General features: G+C 43.6%; 1 protein-coding gene across 1 annotated transcript in view; it reads right to left on the bottom strand.

Moving 5' to 3' along the window:
* The window catches only part of STPG1 (sperm tail PG-rich repeat containing 1), a 50183-nt gene that overhangs the window by 6476 nt on the left and 16948 nt on the right, over nt 1-26759 (bottom strand). The window contains exons 3-6 of the mRNA XM_004603448.3: nt 25440-25541; nt 20550-20720; nt 13823-13934; nt 8946-9111 (exon numbers count right to left, since the gene is read on the bottom strand). Coding sequence (XP_004603505.3) covers nt 8946-9111; nt 13823-13934; nt 20550-20720; nt 25440-25541 — 551 coding nt within the window. The remainder of the gene's footprint in view (nt 1-8945; nt 9112-13822; nt 13935-20549; nt 20721-25439; nt 25542-26759) is intronic.

Below are 26759 nucleotides of genomic sequence, written 5' to 3'. Positions count from 1 at the left end.
CCAGAAATGCCCAACTAAGCCCAGCTCAGCAGCTTTATGCCATTGCCCACACAGCTCCTCGCTCCCCGGCCAGGAGCACCTCCTGTGCCTGCATGCTCTGATTCATCCCTCACGTCTCTCCTGGCCCCCCTTGTTCCTTCTCTGGCTGAAGATTCACTGTAAGATCAGGGAGGGGGTTTTGGGCACCCCGGCCCCCGCCCCTCCAGGTTCCACTCCCTGCCCTCACCCCCAGCCCCCATCTGCCCTTCACCTGTAAACTCCATCTCTAGGTCTAGCCTGGAGCAGAGCTAGAAGCAGGACATCAAATAAGGTCTATCAAACCCTAGCCCCAGCAGTTGGCTCCCAGCTCATTTATTCTAGTTTTCTTTTCTCTGCTCATAGCACACTAGACTCTTGCTTGCTGCGCTCTTTAAGGGAGGGAATTGGTTCTTACTCATCGCTGAGGTCCCTGGCTCTATTCCCAGGACATTGCTGAACTGCAGAAGAGTTGAAGCAAGTAGGGGAACCCAGACATCAGAGCCCCACCTGACAATTTTTTTTAAATAGGCACCACACCCACACCTGGTGGTGCTCCGGGGCCTGTGGCTACTCCTGGCAGAGCTCCATTGGTGTGGGCTGGAGGTGCTGGGGCCATGAGAGCCACACCTAGCAGTGTTGGGGGCTACTAGGAGTACAGCTGGTCACGGTCAAGGAGGAACATGGTGTCAGGGATCTAACTTGGGGTCTTGCAGATGCTGCGCCACTCAGGATATCCGCTTCCCCTCCTGCACCTGACAGATTATCACATCCCAGGATGTTTCTTCTCCTTCGTGGTGGTGTGGCCAAATCACAAAGCTCAGGCTGAATCAAACTCAGGACAGTCCACTGAGCTTTTATGAGCCTCATAACTCAGTTATAAAAGCCACCCTGGTCCTGCCCTGTTGAGAGAAAACAGCTATCAAAGGCTGTGAGTTGGCCACAACTGGAGTGTGTTTGCAGCTTCCAGTGTGAGCTGTTTGTAAATCGGCCGAGAATAATGAACATCTCTGAGGACACAGCAGGTCACCGAGGAAGGCATCTGAGACCCTCAGGACACTCCCAGGCACACATGCACTCTGCCTCAGGGATTCCCAGGGTTGGGAGGGATAAAGGGGCAATTTTTTCTCATCATTAAAGGGCAGCAGATTGCCCCTGGGTGGAATGCAGGATCTGTTTAACAGGTAGCGGGTGACAGATTACAGTTGCTTGGGAAGAAGTATCCCATAGCTAATTGAAAATCCCAGGGGGAACTTTAGGTGGGTCCAATGTAATTACCCAAATTGGAGAAGGGCCAAGATCCCCCCTCCCCACCAGTCTTCAGTTCTGGCTGTGGCAGGACAGCGTGTCTGTGCAGAGCCAGTGACTGAAAATTCACGGAAGTTGATCAGGGGTTAGAAAGATGTCACTGGGTGTTTCACCTTTTCGATGGTGAGTTGGGAGGCAGCACCCAGGAGGAACTATTTTGATCTCCAGGAACCCTTATCCTGACTCACCCTGATCCACTGAATCATCACTGGGATGGAGATTGAAGGACTAAGCAAGTGAAACCTGGCTGACACTTCTCTTCTATAGGCCCCCAGACGTGGCTAGATCCTTAGCTTTTGAGTCCATGAGAAGACCATAGCAAGATGCATACTTTAGCTATGGAGTCTAGAAAAGCCTGTGATGACAACCAGAGATGTCTTTCAAAATCCCAGAAACGCTTGTGCTAATACCCAGCCAGCCCAGAGTGGACCATTTGTCCTTGCATCCTTCAGTAGAAATCTAGACTCAGTGTCTGGAAAGCTCCCAGAGGTGGACCTGGCAAGATGATGGGTGAGCATACTTTCTCCTTACAAGCATATCGAGAAGTGCTCTCATCCCAATATGTAGAGGATAATTATGGATTCTAGGAATCTAAGGGTTCATTCCCTGAACCCAGTCTCTCAAGCTAGTTGACTAGCTTGACTCGAGGCCTGACTTATTTCCCCCTTCCCTGATCACAAGCCCCAGGAACATAGTACCTCACCACACAGAGCAACCCCCTATACCTGACCACTCCACTGTTTTAGCACTAGAACATTCCACCCACCTCTCTGGGCTTCTCTTTCTGTCTCTCTGTTGGGGATCAGGGGCTAACAACTCCAGGAGAAGAAATATCTTCCCTGATTCTCCCAGAGTTCTTCAGAAAGTAGAGGTGAACCATCACTTTTGCCAGCTGGAATTCTAACCAAGAACAGAGAACCAGACACTTCAACACAGCTGAATAAGAGCAGGTCTCTCACACGGTCACAAACAGTCAGGCCCGGCATCTGAGGTGGCTTGTGCTTCTGAGAGAAACCAGGATTGCTTCTCAGATTTTGATTCCCGCCACCTCACACAACCCAGGGACCCCTCAGGCTCTAAGTAAGTACCAACAGGGCAGGAGCATCAATGCAGACCTTGTCAGGGGCCTGCCGAATCCAGAGCAGGGCATGTAATCTCACCAACGGCCAAGATTCAGGGACTATAAAACATCTCCCGAAAGAGAGCGATGCAGAATCTCACACAGCAGAGCCTGGCAAGCTATCCGTGGCATATGAATATGCCAAAAACAGTAACAATAACAATAACAATAACAATAATGGACCTCATTCCCCTGACCCTGAATGCGATAAGGATGAATGGAGATCTTACTGGTGCCCACTTGAGCAAATTGATGAACAACAGGGCGACAGTGATACCGTGATATTATTTTTGGTGATCTGAAATCAGTGATCTATGATGATCTATGATGCTTCTATTGTAATTTTCTGGATTCATGTCCATATAAGAGAATAAACTTCAATGATCAACATGGTGTATATTCTGACTGGCCCAGAAGACTCTCAACCTTCTCCCTTCAATTCTGGTCTCACCATTCCCTGTGACATGATGCAGAAATCAGATCAATGAAATAACCTTACAATAGCCCCAACTGTTTTGTTGTTGTTGTTGTTGTTTTGTTTTTGTTTGTTGCTTTTTTGGTCACACCTGGCGAATCACAGGAGTCACTCCTAGCTCTGCACTCAGGAATTATCCCGGCGTTGCTCAGGGGACCATATGGGATGCTGGGAATCGAACCTGAGTTGGCCGAGTGCAAGGCAAACGCCCTACCTGCTGTGCTATCGCTCCAGCCCCAGCCCCAACTGTTTGAGGGAAAGTAAAAACATCATGTCTCACTTTAAATCTAGAAATGAAGCTAGATATGAAATGATTTTACCTTACTGAGCAAGAAATATTACAAAGCAAGATAGGGCAAAAGCTAGGCACCGTGTGCCCACGTGCCATCAAAATGAGAATACAAAGTATTCTGGAAGGAAATGAAAAATGTTGTTTCAGTGAGCACATGGAGGATAAGAAAGTAAACAGTTCTTTTGCTGATATGAAGAATGCTTTGCTGGTCTGGCTCTAAAATCAAACTAGTCACAACATTGAGTCTTAAATTCTCTGAGCAGAGAGCAAAATTTGAAGCTGGTAGGAGCTCCAGTGAGTTCTCATTAGATCTAGCCAAAGAAATTAAGAAAAGTGGGTACAGCAAACAGCAGAGTTCCAATGCAACCTTATATTAGCATATAGAACAGTTTTATACTGGAAGATGCAACTTCTTCTAGTACTTCCTAGCTAGAAGATGTCTCTGGCTTTCAGTCTTTGAAGAACTGGTCGACTTCTGTCCAGAGCTAATGAAACTCGGGACTTGAAGTTGAAGTCAATGCTTATTTATGACTGAAGATTCTAGGGTCCTTAAGACATATTCTAAGTCTATTCTGTCTATAACTGGGATCCCCCAAAGCCCAGAGACAACACATCTATTTATTACATAGTTTGCTGGCTATTTTAAGCCCACTGGTGATACCTGCTGCTCAGGGGGGAAATACCTCTTTCAAAAGATTAATGATCATTAGCAGTGCACCTGGTTTCCCAAGAGCTCTGATGGAGATGATTACAAGATTAATATTAGTTTCATGCCTCCAAACACAACATTTATTCAGCAATCCCTGAATCAAAGAGTAATTCTTTTTAAACTCAAGTCTTAGTAATTAAGAAATACATTTTAGGGAGTGGAGCCATAGTACAGAAGATAGGGTGCTGCCTTACATGCGATCAACCTGGGTTGGATCACCAGCACCCCAATGGTTACCCAGGCCCCACCAGGAGTGATCCTGACAACAAAGCCAGGAGTAAGCTGTGAGCAATGCTGGGTGTGACCCAAAACCAAAAATATGTATATATTTTATAATGCTATAGCTACCTCAGTTATTCTCTTCATGGATCTAAGAAAATTGGAACCCTTTTGGAAAGGTTTCACCATGCTAAATGCCAGTAGAACACTCATGATTCATGGCTGGAGCTCACCTCAAGAATTGAAGGAGTTTGGAAGAAGTTGATTCAACCCCTCACACTACAGATGGGGACATAGCAAGAGAACCATCATTAGAAATGATGCCTGAAGATGCAGTCAAATTGCTGCAGTCTCTTGGGGAAACTTGAAAGGATGAGGGGTTGCTTCATTGGGAAAAGCAAGTGGATTCTGTTTTGTTTTGTTTTGTTTTGTTTGGGACTTGCACACCCAGTGGTGCTCATGGCTTACTCCTGGATCTATCCTTAGAGATCACCCTTGCCTGTGCTCAGGGGACAATATTGATTACTGGGGATTGAACCCAGGTTGGCCATGTGCAAGGCAAGCACCTTACCCACTGTGCTAAATCTGCAGCCTTAAGCTGGAAGCTACACCTGTAAAGAATCAAGAATCAGTAGATTCTTGAGCTGGAAACTAGTCCTGGTAAAGAGTCTATGAAAATTGTTAAAAATGACAATAAAGGACTTAAACTAATGCGTGAGCTTAGTTTACAAAGCAGTGGCAGGGTTTCAGAGAACTGACCCCAATTTCTAAAGTTCTACTGTGGGTCAAATGTTCTCACACAGCATCACTTGCTTCAGAAAAGCTCTCAAAAAAGGAAGAGTCCATTGATGCTGAAAACCTCATTGTGTCAAGAAATTGCAAGTCATCTGAACCATAGACAACCATCTCCCTGATGGGTCAGCAGTCATCAGCAGGGAAGGGCAAGACCCTCCAGCAACAAAATGACTGATGATTCCTGAAGACTTAGATGATGGCCGGCCTTGTTAGCAATGAAGTATTTTATAATTTAGTATACATGATCTTTGAATTGATTTACTGACATTTTTTTCAGTGCTGGAGATCAAACCCAGGTTCTCATCAATCAAGACAAGGGCTGTACTGCTGAGCCACCCTCTCCGCCCCATACATTGTCTTTCATAATGAGAAGCCCTTGCCCGTGCAATAGACCATACAGCAAAGGCTGAACTTTTAAACACACCAGGAACTGAAAGCATGTGTACGATATGCTTGAATGCAACATTCACTTTATTGCAATAGTCTGGGGCCAAACCCCTAATATTGCTGAGGTGTGTCTGCACACAGGTTCTTGCCTTTCTCTTCCCTCCAGTGAGAAAGAGAGAACAGAGAACTCCCGTTGTAGAGACGGATTGGGAGGCTCCACCACCACTAGCATTAGGCTTATGTAGCCTTACTTTATCCTAACACGATGTTTTTTCACTCAACCTGAACATATGTGTGCTTTTTGAGAATAAGTCAAAGCAAACTCTAGTTTTATCTTCTCATCTTTTCCATGAAGTGATAATAGCTCTCTCTTCTTTCTTTTCATGTCAATTTCAAATACACACACACACACATATATATATATATATATATATATATTTATTTATTTATTTATCAACTCCTCTGTGGTTTTCTGCTGGTTTCATATTACTGCCTAGACTAGGCTCATGAATGTCAGAAGGTGAGTATCACCCATCACTCATGAATGATGCAGACACAGAACACAGCTCGGAGAAGTCAGTTAACACAAATATCCTGTTCAGGGCACCATCCACTGACCAGGATGAGTTCAAGTTTAAGAGACACCAGATTGAACTTCAGAGCATTTAATAAGCCCACACATGCTGCCTTGCATCCAGGGGCAGAGGGTCAATATGCAATGATTCGTGAGCTTGTTATCCAAAGATCTATCATTCACAAGCATCACAGAGAGCCAGTGAGCCCTAGACACCCCCAGACACACCAGCACCACTGCACTAGCCCAGACAGCTAGCATTCTGTTGCATGCTCCCTGCCTGGCTCTGGAATCATTCCCAGGGAAGCACGGCCAAAGGTATGCATGGAGTTCTGTTCACCTGTACACCCCCACTGCCTCCAGCACAGAACCTGCAACCCACAGAGACTGGTGATGGACAGGTGCAAATACCATAAAATGAGAATATTTCAAACCATTCAGCCAAATCTGAACAAAGGCCAGCTGAAGCTGTTAGACACAGAGTTTTCCACTCTCATTGTTTTTTTATTTTTAAATTTTAATGTTAAAAAGCCACCATTATTGATACAATTCTAGAATTTAAATGATTAGATAACAAAGGAGCAATATTAAAATCAATAGGTACCGAAAAACCATTTATGTGAAAATTGTTGTATCTGGTTGCAGGGTTGAGAAGTCCTCATCTAAGAATTTATTAAACTCCTTGTTGCTTTAGGAGGTAACGTGCAGCCACATATGTGACCCCTCCACTCTCATCATTTTTTTTTTTTGCTTTTTGGGTCACTCCTGACAATGCGCAGGGGTTACTCCTGCCTCTGCACTCAGGAATTACTCCTGGCAGTGCTCAGGGGACCATATGCTGGGAATTGAACCCAGATTGGCCGCGTGCAAGGCAAATGCCCTACCCTCTGTGCTATCGCTCCAGCCCCCATCATTTTTTTATATTATATATTTTTTTGTCTTTTTGGGTCACAACCAATGATACTCAGGGGTTACTCCTGGCTCTGTCCTCAGGAATTATTCCTAGTGGTGCTCGGGGGGCCATATGGGATGCTGGGGATCAAACCTGGGTTGGCCATGTGCAACGCCCTACCTGCTGTACTATCGCTCTTGCACCTCATCATTTCTTTAAAAAGCTTCCCAAATCTGACAAAGTGCTTGACCTGCCATGTCAAATAACAGCTGCAGCTCTCCCCTAACATACACCTAGATACATACACCTAGAATGAGAGCTGCTGCTCAAATCCTGGGCACTGGCTCTTTCCAAGAAGTTTCTCACTCAATCCTCATACAATTCCTATAAGATTCTTATCTCCACTTAATAACACCGAAACTGAGGCTCGGAGAGGGAAGTTCTCTGCAAGGGTCAGAGCGGTGAGTCATAGTCAGGCCTGCTCTCATACCCCAAACCCCCTCATTTGCCAGTAAAGTAGGAGAAAGGTTGTGTGGTGTCTGACACTGGCCTGGGGATGAGATACCTGGTATTTGGAGAGAACCTGCTTCTAAAGACATTCCTGCTCCAGTCCCAAGCCCTGCAGTCTGAGAGAGCCCCACATGCTGTACCCACAAAGGACAGAGGGACTTGCCCACCAGTTAACCACTTACTCCACCCAGGTTTGAATCCCTTCTCCACATCCCAACTTTGAGTCATGTCTGGCTCCTCTCTCAACTTTCCTTGTCCTGGACTGATGGGTCAGATATACCCAATGTTGCCAGTCTCCCTGGGTGGCTCAGACTTCTGACCCTTTGTGATTTGGGGGCCCAGCCACCTGTCTGGACTCTTTATAGAGGTGCCAGGGAGACTGTATGCAGTCCCAGCATGCCAGCCATCCTTCCTTACACTTTGTCCTGCTGGACATGGATGAGGTCTGAGATGGTAATCGCAAGAATGGCATTATCTACAGTGAATTTTGGAAATTCCCTGGAGCATTTTCAGGTATAGCCTAGAGGCCCTGTGTCCCACCCAAGTGTGACCCTGGAGGTGCCCAGCACTGCCCAGTGACTCTGCATCCCCAACACCCCAGGACCAGAGCAGCTTCACATTCTCAAACCCTTGCATTGAACTGTTGGCCCAACTGGTTAAGAATTTCTTCTAGTGGGGTGCCCAGGCCTTTGGAAGGGACCCTCCTTTAAAATATGACAATTTAGGGGCTGGAGTGATAGCACAGCGGGTAGGGCATTTGCCTTGCACGCGGCCGACCCGGGTTCGATTCCCAGCATCCCATATGGTCCCCTGAGCACCGCCAGGGATAATTCCTGAGTGCAGAACCAGGAGTAACCCCTGTGCAGAGCCAGGTGTGACCCCCCCCCCAAAAAAAAGCAAAAAATTAAAAAATAAATAAAAATAAATAAATAAAATATGACAATTTAAATTCCTATCTTCTCTTCATTTTAGAAATATGCATTAATATTAAGTCACCATTTATAACTACTACAAGGCACAAGGTGTACTTTAAAATCTGAAAGCAACATTAGGAAGTACGGACTGTCTTTACAGATAGAACCTCAGAGGAGTTAGTACAATGCCCTCAGTTTACACGGCATAAACACTAAGGAGAACTAAAAATCCAGCAGAACCGACCAATTTTAATGTCTAGATTTTCAACCTATCAGTGAAAAACTAGGAGAGGTTCTCTGGTTCTGCCCATCTTACCACCTCAGTGGTGATTATAATCATGAAAATAGAATGAAGTAAAAATCAGAATTGTGCAGTATTGGAAATGTGGAAAAATCCAGGCAGTGCTGAACCTAATTCCCAGTGGCACCCAGTTGAGCTGTGTGGACTTATGCAAATCTCCTAGCCTCTCTGGAGTTGGGCTTACCTCTCTATAAAATAACAATCCTTGCAACAGGATTGTTATGAATAATCAAATATTGTGAAGCTCCTGGCACATAATAGTTGCTCAATAAACAATAGACATTCAACAAAGATTTATTGAGGACTAACAGTATGTCAACAGATGCCCCTAAAGAGAGACCAAATGCTGATTGGCCTGCGTCACCTTTCTCCCATGTTGTGGTCCATCCCCAGAATCACCATTTAAAAGAAAAGTCAGAATAATCAAGACTCACGGGATAAGAGCCTTTTTTGGAACTTTGATGTGATCATTTGGATTGTAATAACCAGGTCCTGGGCCTGCAGTCATAATTTTAAGTCCGCGGTCAGTCTTAGATTTAAAGCAAGACATTAATAATTTCGGCGACTTCTTCACCAGAGATTCATTGATGTCATATTGCCCTGAGCAGAAAAAAATGCATAATAGAATGAGGAACTCTTCTCAAAATAATACAATGCTACTTTACACTTAGGAACACATTTAATGACTCAAAGGTAACCAAGAGGCTCAGATGAAATTGCTCCTGAAATAACTAAATCCACCTTACCTTTAGCCATTTAGGGAGCAAAGGCTATGTGCTTCACATAGCAATACAGAAAAATGGTTTCCACCTCAGATTAAAAGACTCACAAATAGTAATTTGCCCAAATATATCTGTCTAACTAGAGACTAGCCTAGTTTCTTTCTCTCTAAAGTATATTCATTCTTTTCCCAAACTAGATAGTTATGAGAGTTGAACAATTTGTTAGGTTTCTGGAACATAGTTGTTGTTTAGTAAATATATGCAACCAACAAGTATTTATTGAGCAGCTGCTAGGTGAGCCCAGGACCATTTATCTCCAAAGTCCAAGTTTTCCAAGATGATGTATAAAAATCTGACACAGATTAAAATGATGTTGACAGGGACTGGAGATATAGTACAGCGGGGAAGGTGCTTGCCTTGCATACAGCCAACCCAGGTTCAATCCCTGGTACTAAATATAGTCCCAAGCATCACCAGGAGTAATTCCTGCATGCAAAGCCAGGAGTTACCCCCTTAATTATTGTTGGATGTGGCTAAAAACTAAAATAAAGCAAAATACTGTGACGGGGGGATGGATTGGGGGGGTGGGAGGGATACTGGGTTCATTGGTGGCGGAGAATGGACACTGGTGGAGGGATGGGTTCTCGAACATTATATGAGGGAAACACAAGCACGAAAATGTGTAAATCTGTGACTGTTACCCTCACGGTGATTCACTAATTAAAAAATAAATTAATTAATTTTTTAAAAAGCAAAATACTGTGACAGTTCACAAGTTTTCAAGGAAAAAGAGAATGAGTTGAATCAGGAGAAGAGGGTAGAGTTTCCCTCTAAATTGTCAGTTGCCCTGTGTAGGAGCGCAGGCATTCTGAAGCACAAAGCAGCAATACTGGGCAAAAGCCTTGAAGACACGTGTGCACCCTAGCATAAGGCATATACCATAGCAGTAGCTATGCCCCTAAAGGGCATAGGAAGGATACGTCCAAGAAAAATGGACACAGCTGTGGCCACAGTATTGTCCAACTTGGCAGAATGTCAGTCATGATGATGATATATACAAGACCATCAGGCCACATGGCAATGTTTTAGAAATAACAGTGAATATGGACTTAGGTGCTAGCTCAAAGGCCTCGAGAGTGTGCTTTTGCATGTAAAAACCCCGGCTTTTTAAATTTGATTTTGGTTTGGAGGCCATACCTGGTGGTGATCAGGGATTACTCCTGGCTTTGTGCTCAGAAGTCACTCCTGACAGGGCCTTGGAAACCATATGGGGTATTGGGGATTAAACCCAGGCTGGCTGCGTGCAAGGAAAGCACCTTAATCCCTGTACTTTCTCTCCAGACCCAAAAGCCCTGGGTTTGATCCCCAGCATTTCATGGTCCATGGAAGACAGGAAGGAAGGAAGGAAGGAAGGAAGGAAGGAAGGAAGGAAGGAAGGAAGGAAGGAAGGAAGGAAGGAAGGAAGGAAGGAAGGAAGGAAGGAGGGAGTGAGTACATAAAGCCTAAAAGTCTATATATATTCTGATGACATCTATGCACAACTAGAAGCAAATAAAAATATGAAGAACCCAAAAAAGTGGAAAGAATTTTATCAGTGATATCTGTGGGTGAGGAAAATAGTTCAGATTTCATCAACAGTGCAAATTTTACTTTGCTTTAAATAAAATGTACTTCTCCAAAGCAAAAGTACTGAGAACAAAAGTCTGGAATATGTTGGCAAGACTGTATTGAAAGGGGGAACAGCTGCCTTTGAGACGCAAAAAGAGATATTATCCCTGTGCTGAAGGGCAATTTGGCCATAAATGTAAAAATCTTGAAATATGTTACATGCTGTTTGGCTTAGCAATTTAACTTGAAACAAATTACACAAGAAAATAATCTGGAGTATACATTAAGCCATGAGCAACAAATAAAAACCACTATATTTTCTATATTTTCTGTATTAGTCCTTCATTCAAAATGATCTAACTTTCCTCCAAGAGGGCATCTGTCCCTCCCTTATGGTGCCGCCACACAATGGAATACTATGCATTCAGTAAAGAAATGCTGTTCTAGAAGGATCTTTATAATACTAAAAGGTATTTCAAAAAAATAAATAAATAAATTCAATATATGTTAACTTTTTTCTTAAAACAGATGTCCAGTTACTGGCATTTCTAAAGTTTATTTCATTTTGTGTTTTTTATTTTTGGGTCACATCTAGCAGTGCTCAGGGCTTACTCCTGGCTCTGTGTTCAGGGATCACTTCTGGTGGGCTTGGGGGACTCTATATGGTACTGGGGGTCAAACCCAGGTCAGCCTCAGCCTCGGGTAAGGCATGTTCTCTACTGTACTATTTCTCCAGCCCCCACATTTCTAATATTGGTCTCTGTCTCTCATATTACCTTTGCTCTTTTATACACACACACACACACAAACACAATTTCCCCTCTGCTTTAAAAAATGGGTAAAGTAATGCTTGATCATAAAACACTTTAAGTCAGAAACAAGGGGAAAAGGCATTCAATCTCCCACTTGCCAAAGAGAATCAAAGTTAATATTACTATATATTTACTTCCTCCCTTTCCTGAGCATAGTTAAGTTGTTTTGATTTCACAGTGTAGAATTCACAGTGTGGGTTCCATTCTGTAACCTACAATTTTCAAGTGACAAGTTAATAGAGGCATCTCCCCATGTCCTAATAACCTTATTCATTTGTTTCATTACTGTGGGGGCCACACATGGGAGGGCTGGAGGTGGGGGTCATGTGCTTCCGGGGAAGGAACCCAGGGCTCACACATGAAAGGTATGTGCTCAACCACTTGAGCCACATGCTTGGGCCCAACCCTTGTTTTTCCTTTCATTGGCATGTCTAAATTTAGAAAATCCAATCAGCACATGTGGAAAAATGAGTGTTTGACTAAGAATGGACTATAGGTCTGATCTGACACTTGGCGACTGAGTTGGGTCACTCAGGGCTTTGGGAATACATCTTGTGTATGGGAAGCCAACTGCTGTCGCAAAACCCACAAATCTGGCAAAACCCACAGAATTATTCCTGAGAGTTGAGAGCAGCTTGTTTCCAGCTGAGGGACAGTGTCCCTGGGCTCTGGCTTCTGGGTCAAGTCAAGAGGAACAGGGGTAACTGAAAGTACCAGACATCAAATCCACTGGGCCTGGATTCCAATCCAGCTAAGGAACCTCATCTGCCTTCTCTGTATCACTTTCATATGTAAAATGTATAATAATAATAATAATAATAATAATAATAATAATAATAATAATAATAACTCACACTTTCTGAGCACATAATTATGTGCCTAGCAAATGTTCCATGGGGTTTTAGAGCACTCAGTGAGATCATAAATGTGATGGCCCTAGAACACAGTAAAAACTTAACCCATACTAGTGCCTTGCCCCCTCCTACTCCGATATAAGGAGCTGGGCTCCTCAGGACCCTGCCAGCAAGAAGGGGCACATGTGTCTCGCTATGAGGGAGCCACATCCCTGGGCTCACAGGCAGGGCCTCTGGCCAAACCTCAGGGATGCTGGCTTTGTTCTCCTGTATAAACAAACAAGGTGGGGTTTTGCCCATAGATGATGCAAGGCAGGGGAGCTTTAGCTGGGGCTTAGCCTCCTAATTAGGGCTGGTTTTGTTATTCAGCTTCAGACTGATCTTCTCAACTTTAATCTGGATTTGCTGAAATCTGACATGCACTGCAATTTTATCCACATGCCTCCTCCAAGAGGCGTGATTAAGTGGCAAACCCTGACGGCCTTTACCTCTGGCCTTTACCTCTTGGCTCTGGGACCCATGGCTCCCCAGGGGATCTCGGGGACCTATTAGAGAAAGTCTAATATAGTGAGCACTGTGTCTCCACATCCTTCTAGAAATATCTCTAAGGCTGGAAGCTATGGAGAAGATCTGAGGGCTGCAACACCTCCTCTCACCCCCAGGAGGCAAGTGCTTATATCATCCTGAATCCTGGCAATTGCAGGATTATTTGCACAATAAAATGACATGGGGTGGGGACGGTGGGCTGGTGGTCTGCAGTGTCTTCAGTCAGACCCCTCTGGACCTACCTCCATTGTTGATTAGCCTCAAGATGCTGAAGCAGTCACTATGACTCATCAGAAAACAGGACTGTGAGTATGGCCCTGTGAGGACAGAGGGGATGGATGCCATGGAAACACTTAGCCCAGAGTAGAGGCTCCAAAAATGGAGCTATTTGCCATCATTTGGTGGCGAGGTTATGATGAGAAGGGAAACTGCAGTGGCATGTGCAAGGATCAAGCAGCATGTGTTCCCTTCTGTCCCCAGTGGTCCAAGAACACTGTGGGGAGGTGACTGTACATTTCTGATGTGAGAAGCCATGACCAACTTGGCTGCCCAGAGCAGGTGTGCTCAGAACAAAGGAGAGCCCAAGTGTGTTTGGGGCACCATTTCCAGACCCAACCATTTGGCCTTTGCAGAAGAGCAGGTCTCCTGATCAATGCCTACTGCCACTGCTCCATCCCCAAGGCCTAAGGGACTCCCTCAGAAGGAACACTTATTTGTAGATCAGATCTGGCACATCGACCCTTCAGTCAAATGCAAAGTAGCCACTTACCTGGGGCAGGTCCCGATTTTTCAGCATCCCTAAAAAATCCTCTCTGCGTTTTTGACATAAACCCAGCTCGGGCACAGACATTGTTGGTCTGCTTACAGATGGTGACGGAGGTCTGCAGGGGGAGAAAAAAGAAGCGTGTTATGCTTTGTGCCAACCTGCCTTTGACATTGTACCTGGGTGAGTAACATAAAAAATTATGGCCAAAGAAGCTGGCCCCAAAGTTTGGAGCATATGCTTTGCATGGGGGAGCATAGGGTTTGATCCCCTACACCATGAGGTTCCCCAAGCAATTCTGAGAGTGGTCTCTGAACAGTGTTGAGCATAGTCCACAAAGGAAAAGAAATATACCAGTCCTTCCCAGGAAATGCATCAACACAGCAGAAAGGGCCACAGCAATTGTGCCCTCCCATCCACCTGCTTGTGTGGTGGAGGAGTGTGTGATCCCTAACAGCTGTCTGAGACCCAACATGGTCTCCAGACTAATTACTGGACAGAAGGAGAGGAGCCAGGTTGCCGGAGAGGCCAGTGCCCAAAGAGCCCAGAGCACAGAGCATGTGATTCTGCACAAACCGTTTGACGCCTACAAGTGGAGTTTTCTCTCTTGTGAAGATGAAGCAGGGACCGGAGCAATAGTACAGCAGGTAGAGCATTTGCCTTGCACGCGGCTGACCCAGGTTCGATCCCTGGCATCTCATATGGTTCCCCCAGGAATGATTCCTGAGTACAGAGTCAGGAGTAACCCCTGAGCATTTCCAGGTGTGACCCAAAAACCAAAAAAAAAAAAAAAAAAAGATGAATCAGCTAATTCCTGCTGATTGAAGAGACATAGTAGAGTGGGCATTAGAAGTCACTGACAGAAAGAGAGAGACAGACATAGAAAGATTGCACTCATCTGTGGAATATAGAATAATAGACTATAAGACTAACGCCCAAGAATAGTAGAAATAAGTACCAGGAGGTTGTCTCCATGGCTTGGTGGCTGGTCTCTCATTCTGGGTAACTCAGGGAAGGGACCACCAAGTAAAATGTGGTTGGAGGTCATGTGGGGGAAGGGTGATGTGGGCCGAATACAGACTAGAGACTGAACACAATGGCCACTCAACACCTTTATTGCAAACCACAACACCTAATCAGAGAGAGAGAACAAAAGGGAATACCCTGCCATAGTGGCAGGGTGGGGTGGGGGGAGACGGGACTGGGGAGGGGGGGAGGGATGTTGGGTTTACTGGTGGTGGAGAATGGGCACTGGTGAAGGGATGGGTTATCAAACTTTGTATGGGGGAAACATGAGCACAAAGATGTATGGATCTGTAACTGTACCCTCACGATGACTGTCTAATTAAAAATAAACTAATAAAAAAAATAAAAAAAAGAAGTCACTGACATTACAGTGTTATTTTTGAAGTGTGTAACACTGCACATACAAATTCTTCTTATTATTATTTCTTTAGAGGGGGCAGTGCTCAGGGATTACTCCTGGTTCTGTGCTCAGGGATCTCTCCTGATAGTGCTTGGGGGACCATGTATGGTGCTGTGATTAGAACCCGGGTCAGCCCTGTGTAATGTAACCACCTTAACCCCTGTACTACCAGGTCCCTAATTTTTATATTCCTTCCTGGACACAGCTCTTCATATCCCCATCTATTTATTCCGCATGTCCCCACCCTGATTTCTTGCTATTTAAACAATCCTTCTATAATCACAGGATTTGGAACATGACAGGGATTCATGTAATTTAGGATTATGATCAGATTCATAAACATACTCTTGTCTTGACTTGTCTCGACTGACCAGAAATGAAGAATTTTGCTTGATCCATATGACATAAATTTGAGAGTGTCCAATGTGTTTAGAACTCAAAGTAACAGGGTTAAAAAAGAAAACTGAGATTGTTAGTATGTTACACATGAATCATGAATATTTTAGATGCCAATTTCAGTCTCTGGTATTTATTAGATCAAAGATGCAATAAAAATTGTCCCAGCAGTGGCTGGAAATATTTACTGAATGAGTGAAACTATTTGCTGGGGCCAAGACAGTCTGATTTTCTGTGATACCCCTTCGTCAAAAAAAAAACCTTTCTGTAGAAATGCAGATGGCATTTTGATTTTGTGTTTACAAAGGCGGAGGAATTTAGCTTTTCCCAGGGTCCTAAATGGCTAGACTGCATGCAGAGAGGGCAAACAAAAAAGATCAGATGGAGCAGACTAATTACTGGACAGAAGGAGAGGAGCCAGGTTGCCGGAGAGGAAGTAATAACACGGTACCACGGAAAAGCATTCGAACTGAGAAGTGAGGATCTTGGTGAGCGAAGGCACACAAAGGCCCTGACAGACCTCAATGCAGAGTGTGGCTAACAGGATTAGCATGCTTCTACTCCTCGACAGTTGACTCAACCATTGTTCTCCGGGTCTGAAAAAGAGCCCCCTGTAGACAAAACAGTATTTCAGCTTTATTCCTCACCCAGACAGCAAAGCAATGGGGAAAAGAAGGGGGAGCATTTTGTATACTCTGAGTGTGTGGAAGGTTTCATCATGAGACTAACAAACTAGTCAGCTCCTCTGGCAGGTTAGAGAATAATGAAGCAGATTTATTGTGCACCCATGAGGGAAAAACAATCCAAGATAGAGTTCAGCAGAGAATGCTGATGCCTAGTGGAGAATGGCGTAATCCTTACAGGGAGGGAAAGAATGTGCAAGACATTGCACCTGGGTTTTAATGGCAGTTTGCTTTGAGAGTGAAGTATGGAGGACTTCTTCTTTCTAGTTGCTAGATTGTACTTTGTGATGAACGTGATTATTTTTAGAGCCGACAATAATGAGCAGGAAAACACATGCTCTAAAACAGATCTTTTGGTGGAAGAACAGAGGACTTGTGAAATGGTCATTTTGAGATGCATAACTGAATATGCCTGGGGATTTATTCCTTTGGTGCTGCAGCCTGCTCGCTGCATTCTAGGACAGGACCCAAGCTCTGAAGATATGAGGCTGGGGAGAAGAGAACAGAGAGGGGGGACAAACATGGGACACCTAACTGTACATCTTTAGCTACAAAAGCAGGAGGACACAGAAGTGCAGTCACCTCAGGGAAGACAGTGCTGTGATTATTTCCCAAGTGCCCTGGCCCTCTCCCAGGGATAGCAAACATGCGGTCACCAAGAGTCTCCCTTATTGCTTTATTTTTGCAGAGAGGGGGCACACCTGGTGATGTTCGGAGGATACTTCCAGCTCTGCACTCAGGAAGTGCTCGGGGGACCAAATGAGGTATGGGGGGTCGAACTCAGGTCAGCCACATGAAAAGCAAGCATCTGACCATTGCTCTAGTCCCAGAATCACCCTTAAGCTTTCTTGGACCAGACATGTTAGGAAAAGGTCCTAATTGATTTTCCACAACCGGCTTGCCCCATACTACAGCCCATTCTCATAGAGTAGTTACTAGGAGCTTTTTTTTTTAAGTGTTTCAGATGACATCACCCCATACTTTCTAGTCCACTCTCCCCTTCCCCAAAAGCCTCCCAGTAAGTATACAGTGGACAAAATTAGAACTCTCACCTGGTTTCTTTAGGACCCCACATGAATTGGACCCTGACTACCTGTCTGGTCCTTCCTCCCCTTGTTTTCTCTAGCTCAAGCTACTCTAGCTACCATCTCGTAGATTCTTCTAGGCTTAGACGGTCTGCTGTCCCAGGATCTTTGCATACGCTATTCACCAAAGCTGACTCTCTTCAATCCTTGGCTGAGGACCAGTGCTTGGTGCTACAACCTCCCATATTTCCTTCTTCAGGTTCCAACTATTAGTTTCCCTCATAGCTGACCACAGTCTAATTGTCTGTGTTTACAACTGCTTGCTGACTTCCCCTCTAGAATCTAGCAGGGTTTTGTTTTTTTTAAATAATGTAGGAGTATTGCTATTTATTCAGCCATTAATTAAGTTGATCGAATTGGGCATGAACTCCAAATTACTTTTTATTTTTTTTGCTTTTTGGGTCACACCTGGCAATGCACAGGGGTTACTCCTGGCTCTGCACTCAGGAACTACCCCTGGCCGTGCTCAGGGGACCATATGGGATGCTGGGATTTGAACCCGGGTCGGCCGAGTGCAAGGCGAACGCCCTACCCTCTGTGCTATCTCTCCAGCCCCGAACTCCAAATTACTTTTAAAAAATGTTTGTAAACTGAATATCCATGAGATAGACCAGTACAAAGCTGTTCATAATTGGGTTTCAGTCATACAATGATCCAGCACCCATTCTTCCACCAGTGTATATTTCCCACCACCAATGTCCCCATTTCCCCACCACCATTCCCCAGCCACCCTCTATGGGAGACACTTTCCTTCTTGTGCTCTCTCTCTCTCTCTCTCTCTCTCTCTCTCTCTCTCTCTCTCTCTCTCTCTCCCCTTTTCCTTTTATGCATTATGGTTTGCAATACAGGTGCTAAGAGGTCATGGTTTTTATTCAGGGCATTTGGTATTTTTATCAGGATGGTAAGCTGGAATAGCTTTTTAATTGGGTGACCGCTTTGAGGTGTGGATGTGACTGCTGAGGCTTCCAGAAGTACAGGGAGGTGTGGGGAGGTAACCCATCCCAACCCTAAGAAAGTCTGGAGATTTCAGTCACAAAACCTGCATACCAAAATTTTCAACAGTAGAATCCAGCAGTTTCACTGATCTGGCACAGACTGCCCACAGAGCCCACAGCTGGAAGCCCAGTGGTATGCTGGGGACACAGTAACTCTGATAGTTTGTCAGCTTTTCATCTGAGCCATCTAGCTGTGCCCACTGGTGTGTCAGTGGTGTCTTCACCTCTGTTTCTCAGCTTCCTCTTTTTAAAACTGAGAGCAAGATAATTCATTGCATGGATTCTTATGAATATTAAGGAAGATGAGGATATGCAAATCTTAGAACAGCACACAGGCCATTAAAAGTGCTTAATTATCATCCCCATCATCATAATAATCATCATCATCATCTTTATTTTTGGCTCTGACATCCTCAGGGAAAGACTATGCAGAGCTGATCTCTCCAACAGTCACCACTGGCCACAATGTGGCTATTGCGCAGTGGAAAACCTGACTGGAACAAATAAAGAGGTGTTGCAAATATAAAATAAATACTAGATTTTACAGACTTAGTGTAACAAAAATAATGTAAAATATACAATAATAATTTTATATTTACATGATAATATTTTGGATATACTGGGTTGAATATAATATAGTAATATAATTAAATTCACCCATTGCCTTTTTTTACTTTGATATACGGCTGCCAGGAACATCTAAATGATGTTTGTGGCCCCTACACATTTCATGGACAGTGCTGACCTAAGAGAGATTTATATGAATTACAATTGACTGAATAAATCATAGAAGGTAAGCAGGATCATTGTAGTCAGGAAGTATTACTGATAACTAATATTAGAAGTATTACTGATAAATATACAATAAAAATTAGGTATTTCAAAACCAAAATATTTTTAATCACAACATAATATTAATATCTTATAAACAAATCATGTCTTATGCATTTCACAGTATTTCTCATTTAAAGTCTCATTGCTTCTTATAATAAACTTGTGGGGCAAGTGTAATTAATTCCATTTTACAATTGGGGCTCAACAGGAACATGACTTCCCCAAGACAGTTCTGCTCATTTCCACGTGCTATTCTTATATGTTAGGTGCAGTGCTAAGCATTTAGCATAGATTATTTTATTTAATATTTTCTTTAACACTACTGAGTTATTAATACTATGTCTATATATTCCCACTTTACAGAGCTATAACCTGAGTCCTGCAACATTAAGGGACCTGCCCAAAGTCACTACCATGGAAAGTGGCAGAGTCAAGTTGAACTAAATCTTCCTGAATTCATCTTTAGCCATCAATTATGTCATTCTGCTTCAGTGACTACTGTAGCACTGTAGAGACTTGTGAGACTTGTTGTTATTGTTTTTGGCATATCGAATATGCCACCAGGAGCTTGCCAGCCTCTGCCATGGGGGCTGGATACTCTCAGTAGCTTGCAGGGCTCTCCGAGAGGGGCAGAGGAATCGAACCCAGGTCGGCCACATGCAAGGCAAGCACCCTACCCTCTGTGCTATCACTCCAGTTCATATTTTTCATAAGACTTAAAAAAATATTTTCTAATGAGAGATGCCTTATTTTCACTACAAGAATCTAACATAAAATTAATCATGTCTATAGGTAAAGTGGTAAAAAAGATAATCATTGATCCAAATGAAAACATTGTCTCAGAAAGGTTACATGATAGGAGGAATTAAAATAAGAATTTTCACTGTGGATTGGCTTGGTGGTCCTTGGAACCACATTCTCTGTCCCTGGCACTGAACTACCAGCATGATTGAGCATCACCAGAAGTAATCCCTAAGTCCTCTGAGGACCTATTGGGAACACCCCCCCAAAAAAGCCCCCAAATAAATAAATAATAAAAGAGAATGATCATACCCCAGAGTAATGAGCAGCCCATTGTCTACGCTGGCCCCCAGTTTGCCCAAATTTTTCTTGTTCTATAATTTCCTATAACAGATTCCATATTCTCACGCACCTATTGTGTAGTTGATAAATTAAATACTAACTGGTTTGCCATTGCATAAAAAGGCTGTTTCCCAACCACCCCCTAACTGCCCCCTCCTCCGCCTTCCTTTCCTTTATTTCAGTCAACTGTTGAGTCAGTTAGTAGTAAGCAAGCATAAGCAATGTTCTTACATTGTAACGGTTTGGTGCAGGAGTTTCAAATCTGGGAACTTTTCTAGAGCCTGGCAACTGGAACATGCTCGAACAGGTAGTACTGAAATCTTTCTTTGAAACAAAATCTGACCGAATAGTGTATGTGTTGGCAGCAGGGTATTTAGAAATGATGGTGTCCATCCTGGCACACTGTGAAGAGAAAACCAAAGGAAGTTAAAAAAGAAGATGATTTCCAGCATAAGGCCTGAGACCACTTTATCAGAGGCAAAAACTTCAACAAGTAAATAGGCAAACTGACCTCAGGTCTTCAGAATTTGCTCTAGGTAATTGCAAGTTGAGACCTGTTTCAACTTTTGTAAACTTACTCAAATTATTCATCTTACATTTGAGAGTTGGCAAAAATAATTTTGCTGTGATTGCATTTCTATCCAATCCTATTTCAGGCCATTTACACTGAGCTTATTGGCTATATAATTGGATAATTTACATGACAGGAAGCTTTAGGACTTTCTTCCTCAACCCAGTCTTTCCTTCTGAGTAGAACCTCCCATCACGTTTCTAAGGTTAAATAATTGGAATTAAATAATTAAAACTCCATGGGGCTTGGTGTCCGAGTATGCCTTATAATCCCACCTAATGACTGAGCTCATAAAAAATCAACAATATTTTTGCTGTTTCAACAGAAGCGATTCTGGTCCTTCCCGGAAGCCATGGCAACCTATTTTCAGTTTAAAAAAACAAACAATCATTGTTTGCCAAATGAAGAAGGACAGAGGCCATAGAAACTAGATGATAACATCATTTTACCCTAGGACAATATGGCAAATATTGGAATCTGATAAAACGAAATAATCTTATTTTATGGCTTAAAGCTTGATAACATTGCTCTGAGTTTCCTCGGCTTCACAGAATTTGATAACGAAGAAGTGCAGGAAGTGGGGCATGTTGTGGAAAGGCATTGGCCCCTGCCCCAGTTCACTCTGTGGGGAAGCAGGGGTTCTCGGCACCTGGCTTATGCCCTGCGGTGTGTGGGTAGATATGCTGCCAGAGGCAGGCGCACTCCTGCCCAGTCTCAGCTGCTCAGCAGCCACTCTGGGTTTGAGCTTGGGTCTTCTGTTGGTTAACTTAATAGGCATTAAGTTAACCAAATACATTGCACGAGTTCTTGCATTTTATCCTCATGACAACCCTGGGTACTGATGTTAGGGTTATTTCCACTTGGTAGGTGAGGACACTGAAGTTCCTTGACTGGTTAATTGGTAGGACCAACATTCTCACTCAGGGCGCTGTGCCCACTGTGCAGCGTGGATCAGATCACCCAGCCTGTGTGTCCGTTTACATGAGCTGGTGCAGGACTTGGGCCAGGGACAGTTGCGGGGAGGCGGGGTGGCGGGGTGCAGTCTGGTTCAAAAAGAAACATTCACCTCTGTCTCCTTTGCTGGTGGAGAGGCAGACTCTTTTCTTTAAACTTCCTTAAAAAGACGTCAAGGTGAAACTTTCCTTGGCAGCTACTTTGTAGTATGGATACTCTGAATCACCTCATAGAATGGCAAGTATGTTTTTCAAAATCATTTATGTCCCAAAGTAGCTGTCAGTTCCATAAAGCTGTATGAATAGTGGCAGCAGTGACTGGCCCTGCAAGCCCTTGTCTCCCTTGAACATGGATCACACTTGCCTGTCTCTACGCTTCTTTGCTTATTTCCACTCTGGAGAAGCTTGTGTTCTCTCTTCAACGCATATTTCTCTTTTCCTCTCCCCTCACATCTATCCAAATAAATTTAAATTAAGACTATCTTCTTCAAAAATTAAAAATTAAACAGTAGCAGCACCAGGGGAAGTATTCCAAAATCAGATCAATTTGAAAAGCCTCAAATACCGTACTTCTATTTTGAAGATTCATAATATTTGAAAATTCATAAGACAGGTGGAATTATTAAGCGTGCTGAGAAATTCTACAGTAAAGAAACTTCTTTAGGGCTAAATAGAAAACTCAAAGAGCTAGAACACATGTTTGCTTGTGGGGGGTTCAGGTTCAATGCCCACATGGTTCCCCCAAAGAACTACTGGCAATGACCCTGGCCTTGAGCTGGGTGCAGTTCCTAAACCCCACTGGATATTGCCCTGCTGCCCAAAACAAGCAGAAACTTTCCAAACTTAGTCAGTCAGGAAGACTTTGGGGTCTAGCATACCTATTATTGTAACTTTGTGGGGGGAAACTGTTCTCAAAACGCTCCTATCAAGGTGAAGTTTCAGAAAGCGTATCATTGAATTAGTCCCAGAATATAGCTAAACTGCTCCCTCCCAAACCTCTCTCCCTTCCTTGACTTTCTTTGATTTGCCAGACCTGTGGGCGCCAACCTTGAATATGCTGGCATTTACAAACCTCTTTCCAGCACATATAAAGTTTTCGAAAACCACTCCTGCTTCCCGGCAAATAGCATAGAAAGGCTATGAACAAGCCTGCTTCCTTGAACGTCTTTGTCAAAATCATGAATTCTCAAGCAACGATTTAGAATACATAATGAAACCCTTATATTATTTGGATTTAGAGAGATGACAGGTCCTCTCAAAAGGCTGGGTGTCGTAGTTCCAATAGTTACCAGGAAGTTTCTAAAATTTATAGCCCCACAGAGGTTTCTGATCAACCTCACCCATGACACTCCTAGGCATACCAGTGTCACTATGACAGATCCACTTTTGATGAGGGCAAATTTTAATTCCCTCCAAATATTGGGATCTGGAAACAAGATGCTCTGTCTGAAAGTCACTAAAATAAGACAGGGTTGTTTGCCCCGCCTCTGGCTTGTTCTCTCTTGAACATGTACTTTTCTGTCTCTCCCTTCACTTTTCTCTGGATGTCTTTCAATATTATTTTGCTTCAATAAAATAAAATAAATTGGGACAGAGTAATGAAACTAGTATCCAGTTCAGAAAGGAACAAGGTAAAATGTGTGATATGCTAACAAATTTCCACTGAAGTTTCCTGTCTAAGGAAATATAAAAATGAGTTTATTAAAAAGATCCATATCCCCTTGTCCATCAAAAGGTGGGAAAGGAAGCCTAGAAAACTTCATTTCTAATTTCTCTGGGGTTTAGTCAGAACATTTTTTTAATCTGAAAAGACCTGATAGGATTCTGTGATTCTCAGCTCTTCTCTAAGCCCCTCTCCTCCAGTCCAGCCACCCTTATCCTTCGGGAAGTTTCCGTGTGCAAAGCCTCACACGAAATGGATCATGTGCTCTGATTCAGTCCTTTCTTTGGCAGTGAGTAGGAAAGGGCAGTGGCACTATTTGGCAAAGATGTTCTCAGAGAGAAAACCTAGGTGTTGCAGGAAGTAATGTTTGTGACTCAGGTGGTAACAATCATAATATTTAGTATGTTTATAATGCTCTGCAGTTTCAAAGAGTATTTCACTCATTGCAGCGTTAATTTGCACAGCGCCTTCAGGGAGTCTCCCCACTTTCATGAGGTAAGTAGGACATAGAAGGGTGACGTGCTTGAGGTCACATCAAGAATCCACCGCTGAGTCAGGATTAGGTCTTAAGTCTTGTCTTCTGTGCCATGGCAGCGTGAGATGGCACTTCTTTTGCCCATGGCTTTTGAATCTCTTTGCTCAGATGGTTTGGGGAAAGAAAATGGGTAGAGGTGTGGTTGTTCTGTGGATTCACTTGAGGCAAGTGCTTTGCTCATATGGAGTTAATGCTAAAGTTGGTTTGGTCCTTGAGTGTTCAGCTCTGCCAAACTAGAATTCCATTAAATGGTTATAGTCAGTGAGTCTTAAATGATCCCTTTGTGTATTTTTTTAATCAAAAGAAATTCCAATGTCAGATACCATAATACATCTTTGCAAGAGATTACTATAACTTTTTTTTTTTTGCTTTTTGGGTCACACCCAGCAATGCTCAGGGGTTACTCCTGGCTTTGCACTCAGGAATTACTCCTGGCAGTGCTTGGGGTACCATATGGGATGCCGGGGATTGAACCCGGGTCGGCTGCATGCAAGGCAAACGCCTTACCTGCTGTGCTATCGCTCCGGCCCCAAGATTACTATAACTTTTAAAGGGATAAGATGCAGTGTTGTCTTTTTTTAAGGCTAAAATGTGATCTGCTTTCTTTCTTGCTTTTTTCTCTCTATTAGACTTATACTAGTCTGACTCTTTTGCTAGTTTTCTTGCCAATTTATAAATATTTATTCTTATTTTTTGTTTTGTTTTGGGTCACACCTGGCTCTGCTTTCAGAGATCACTCCTGGCAGGGCTCTAGGGCCATTTGGGGTGCTGGGGAATCAAACTTGGGTCAGTCATGTACACAGCAAGCACCCTCTCAGTCCCTCAATTTACAAATATTTCAATAAAGACTGTTCTGCTCAAATGTGGTCAGGTATATTTGCATTTTCTTATAGCTTCTTGATAGAGTTTTCCACAAAGGCAAAGATCCACATTTTACAAAGAAAAGCAGTGGGGAGAAAAGATGATCACACAAATTTCAGGTCCTTTGCCTGATTTTTTCCCCTCCCAACAAATTTCTCAGTAACTGAACAACCCAATTAAACTAAGCCTTATTAAACATCTTAGAGCAAAACATGTCCAGAGTAACATCACTTTCCTAGTTTGGCTAAAAGTATCAGAAGAACATTTGTGAGTCCACACCATGAAGACAAGATGTGTTTTGAATGATCAAGATCTGAATATTTCTTTAGCTTATCTCTCCATTCTGGCAACAGGTGGCAATAGAAAACAACTACTTAAATACAGAGGCTCCAATTGGCCTGCATGCAATTTGAGAATATGGTTACTAATTAGATCTAGGGGGTCTTTGGAGAGAAGGGATCATTGGGCCAGAATATGACAACCAACAAATGAAGGAAATTGCTATCTAATATCCTGACTCCAGAGACAGGGTTCTCACCAGAGAAGGGAAAGCACACGTTCCTTTCTTAGACAACGAGACACTGTTGAATACTGGAGACTGGTGGATGATGTTGTAGAACCCAGGACCAGGAGTCTCATCCTAAAAGGGAAGAGAATGTGGCACCATCAAGACACAGTGAATTCCATTGTGTTTTCTGCAAGCTCTGCATCCATTAACACTAAGCCTCACTGTAATCCTCCTGCACAGGCGCCACTTCACTGCTGACAGCCTGGCTCCACTGTCTTACATGCCCAGTCACCATCTCAGTTACTGAATTCAGAGGCTGGAATTCCAACCTCGATCTGGGACCTCCAAAGCCAGGCTCTGTCCTTTCTGTTCTACTGCATTCCAGAGGAACGCTGTGTTTTGTTTCTGTGCCATTAAAGAAATGAGCATAAAATGGGATACCAAGTGTGGCTGATGTGCTGGTCCTCGGATATCGATTGGGCCAGCCCAGCCCACAGGGAGAGAAGGTGACCGATTTCACGTTAACCACACCCCATCTGACTCAGCTTCCTCCTTAGCCTTTCAGAAGAGAAATCAGGGAGTGTTTCTGTTTATAAAGCAAAATGAAACAAAAACAACCTTCATCCCAAACAACACCGTTTCTAACTCTCAGACAAAAGAGGCAGGCAGGCTCACTGAGCTCAGGTGCTAAATGATACAGGCATATTAGAGAGGAATAAACAGAAGCTTGAGTTCTCAGTTCATTTCTGCTGGTGCAAGTAATTGGGCCTTCATCTAATTTCCCATGCTATTTACTAGGGGGAAATAAAGGATGACAGAGGCTGGCCAAGCATGTGACATGAAATGGTAAGGATGTTCCACGGCCTCAAGTATTTCCTGGGTATCTACTTGGTGCCAAAAGCTTTTCTAGGGTGGTCCCACTTAATCCTTCAGTGAAGGAGGGATTACTGTGCCCATTTTATAGATGGAATTACTAAAGCCTGTGGAGTAAAATTTGCCCAAGATTCCACTTCGAGAAAAGCCAGTACCTGACTACAGTACAAAGCACATGGTATACACAAGCTCTTTGCAGAAGAGTATTAAGGAAAAGCCTAGAGAATTTTGGTCCACAGTTAGTAAGTGGTGAAGCCCAGACTAAAGTACAGGCAACCTGATTCTAATAGTATGCTTCACTCTAACTCCTACTGCCCAGGTCCATCTGTCTCTATCATTCCTTCTTCAGGGCGGAAGTTAAGCTTACAGAACCATCAGGGCCTTTAAGAACTTTCCAGTGTGGCGTAAGCAGTTTGTCTTTCTAGTTTAACACAAGAGAGAGGGCCATCAGGGCTACTAACAGGTTCTTCTGGACTA

The sequence above is a fragment of the Sorex araneus genome, chromosome 5 (genome assembly GCF_027595985.1).
Source record: "Sorex araneus isolate mSorAra2 chromosome 5, mSorAra2.pri, whole genome shotgun sequence".
NCBI classification, from domain to species: Eukaryota; Metazoa; Chordata; class Mammalia; order Eulipotyphla; family Soricidae; genus Sorex; species Sorex araneus.
Note: the sequence above shows the minus strand (reverse complement) of the source record. Positions and strands in the feature narration are given on the sequence as shown.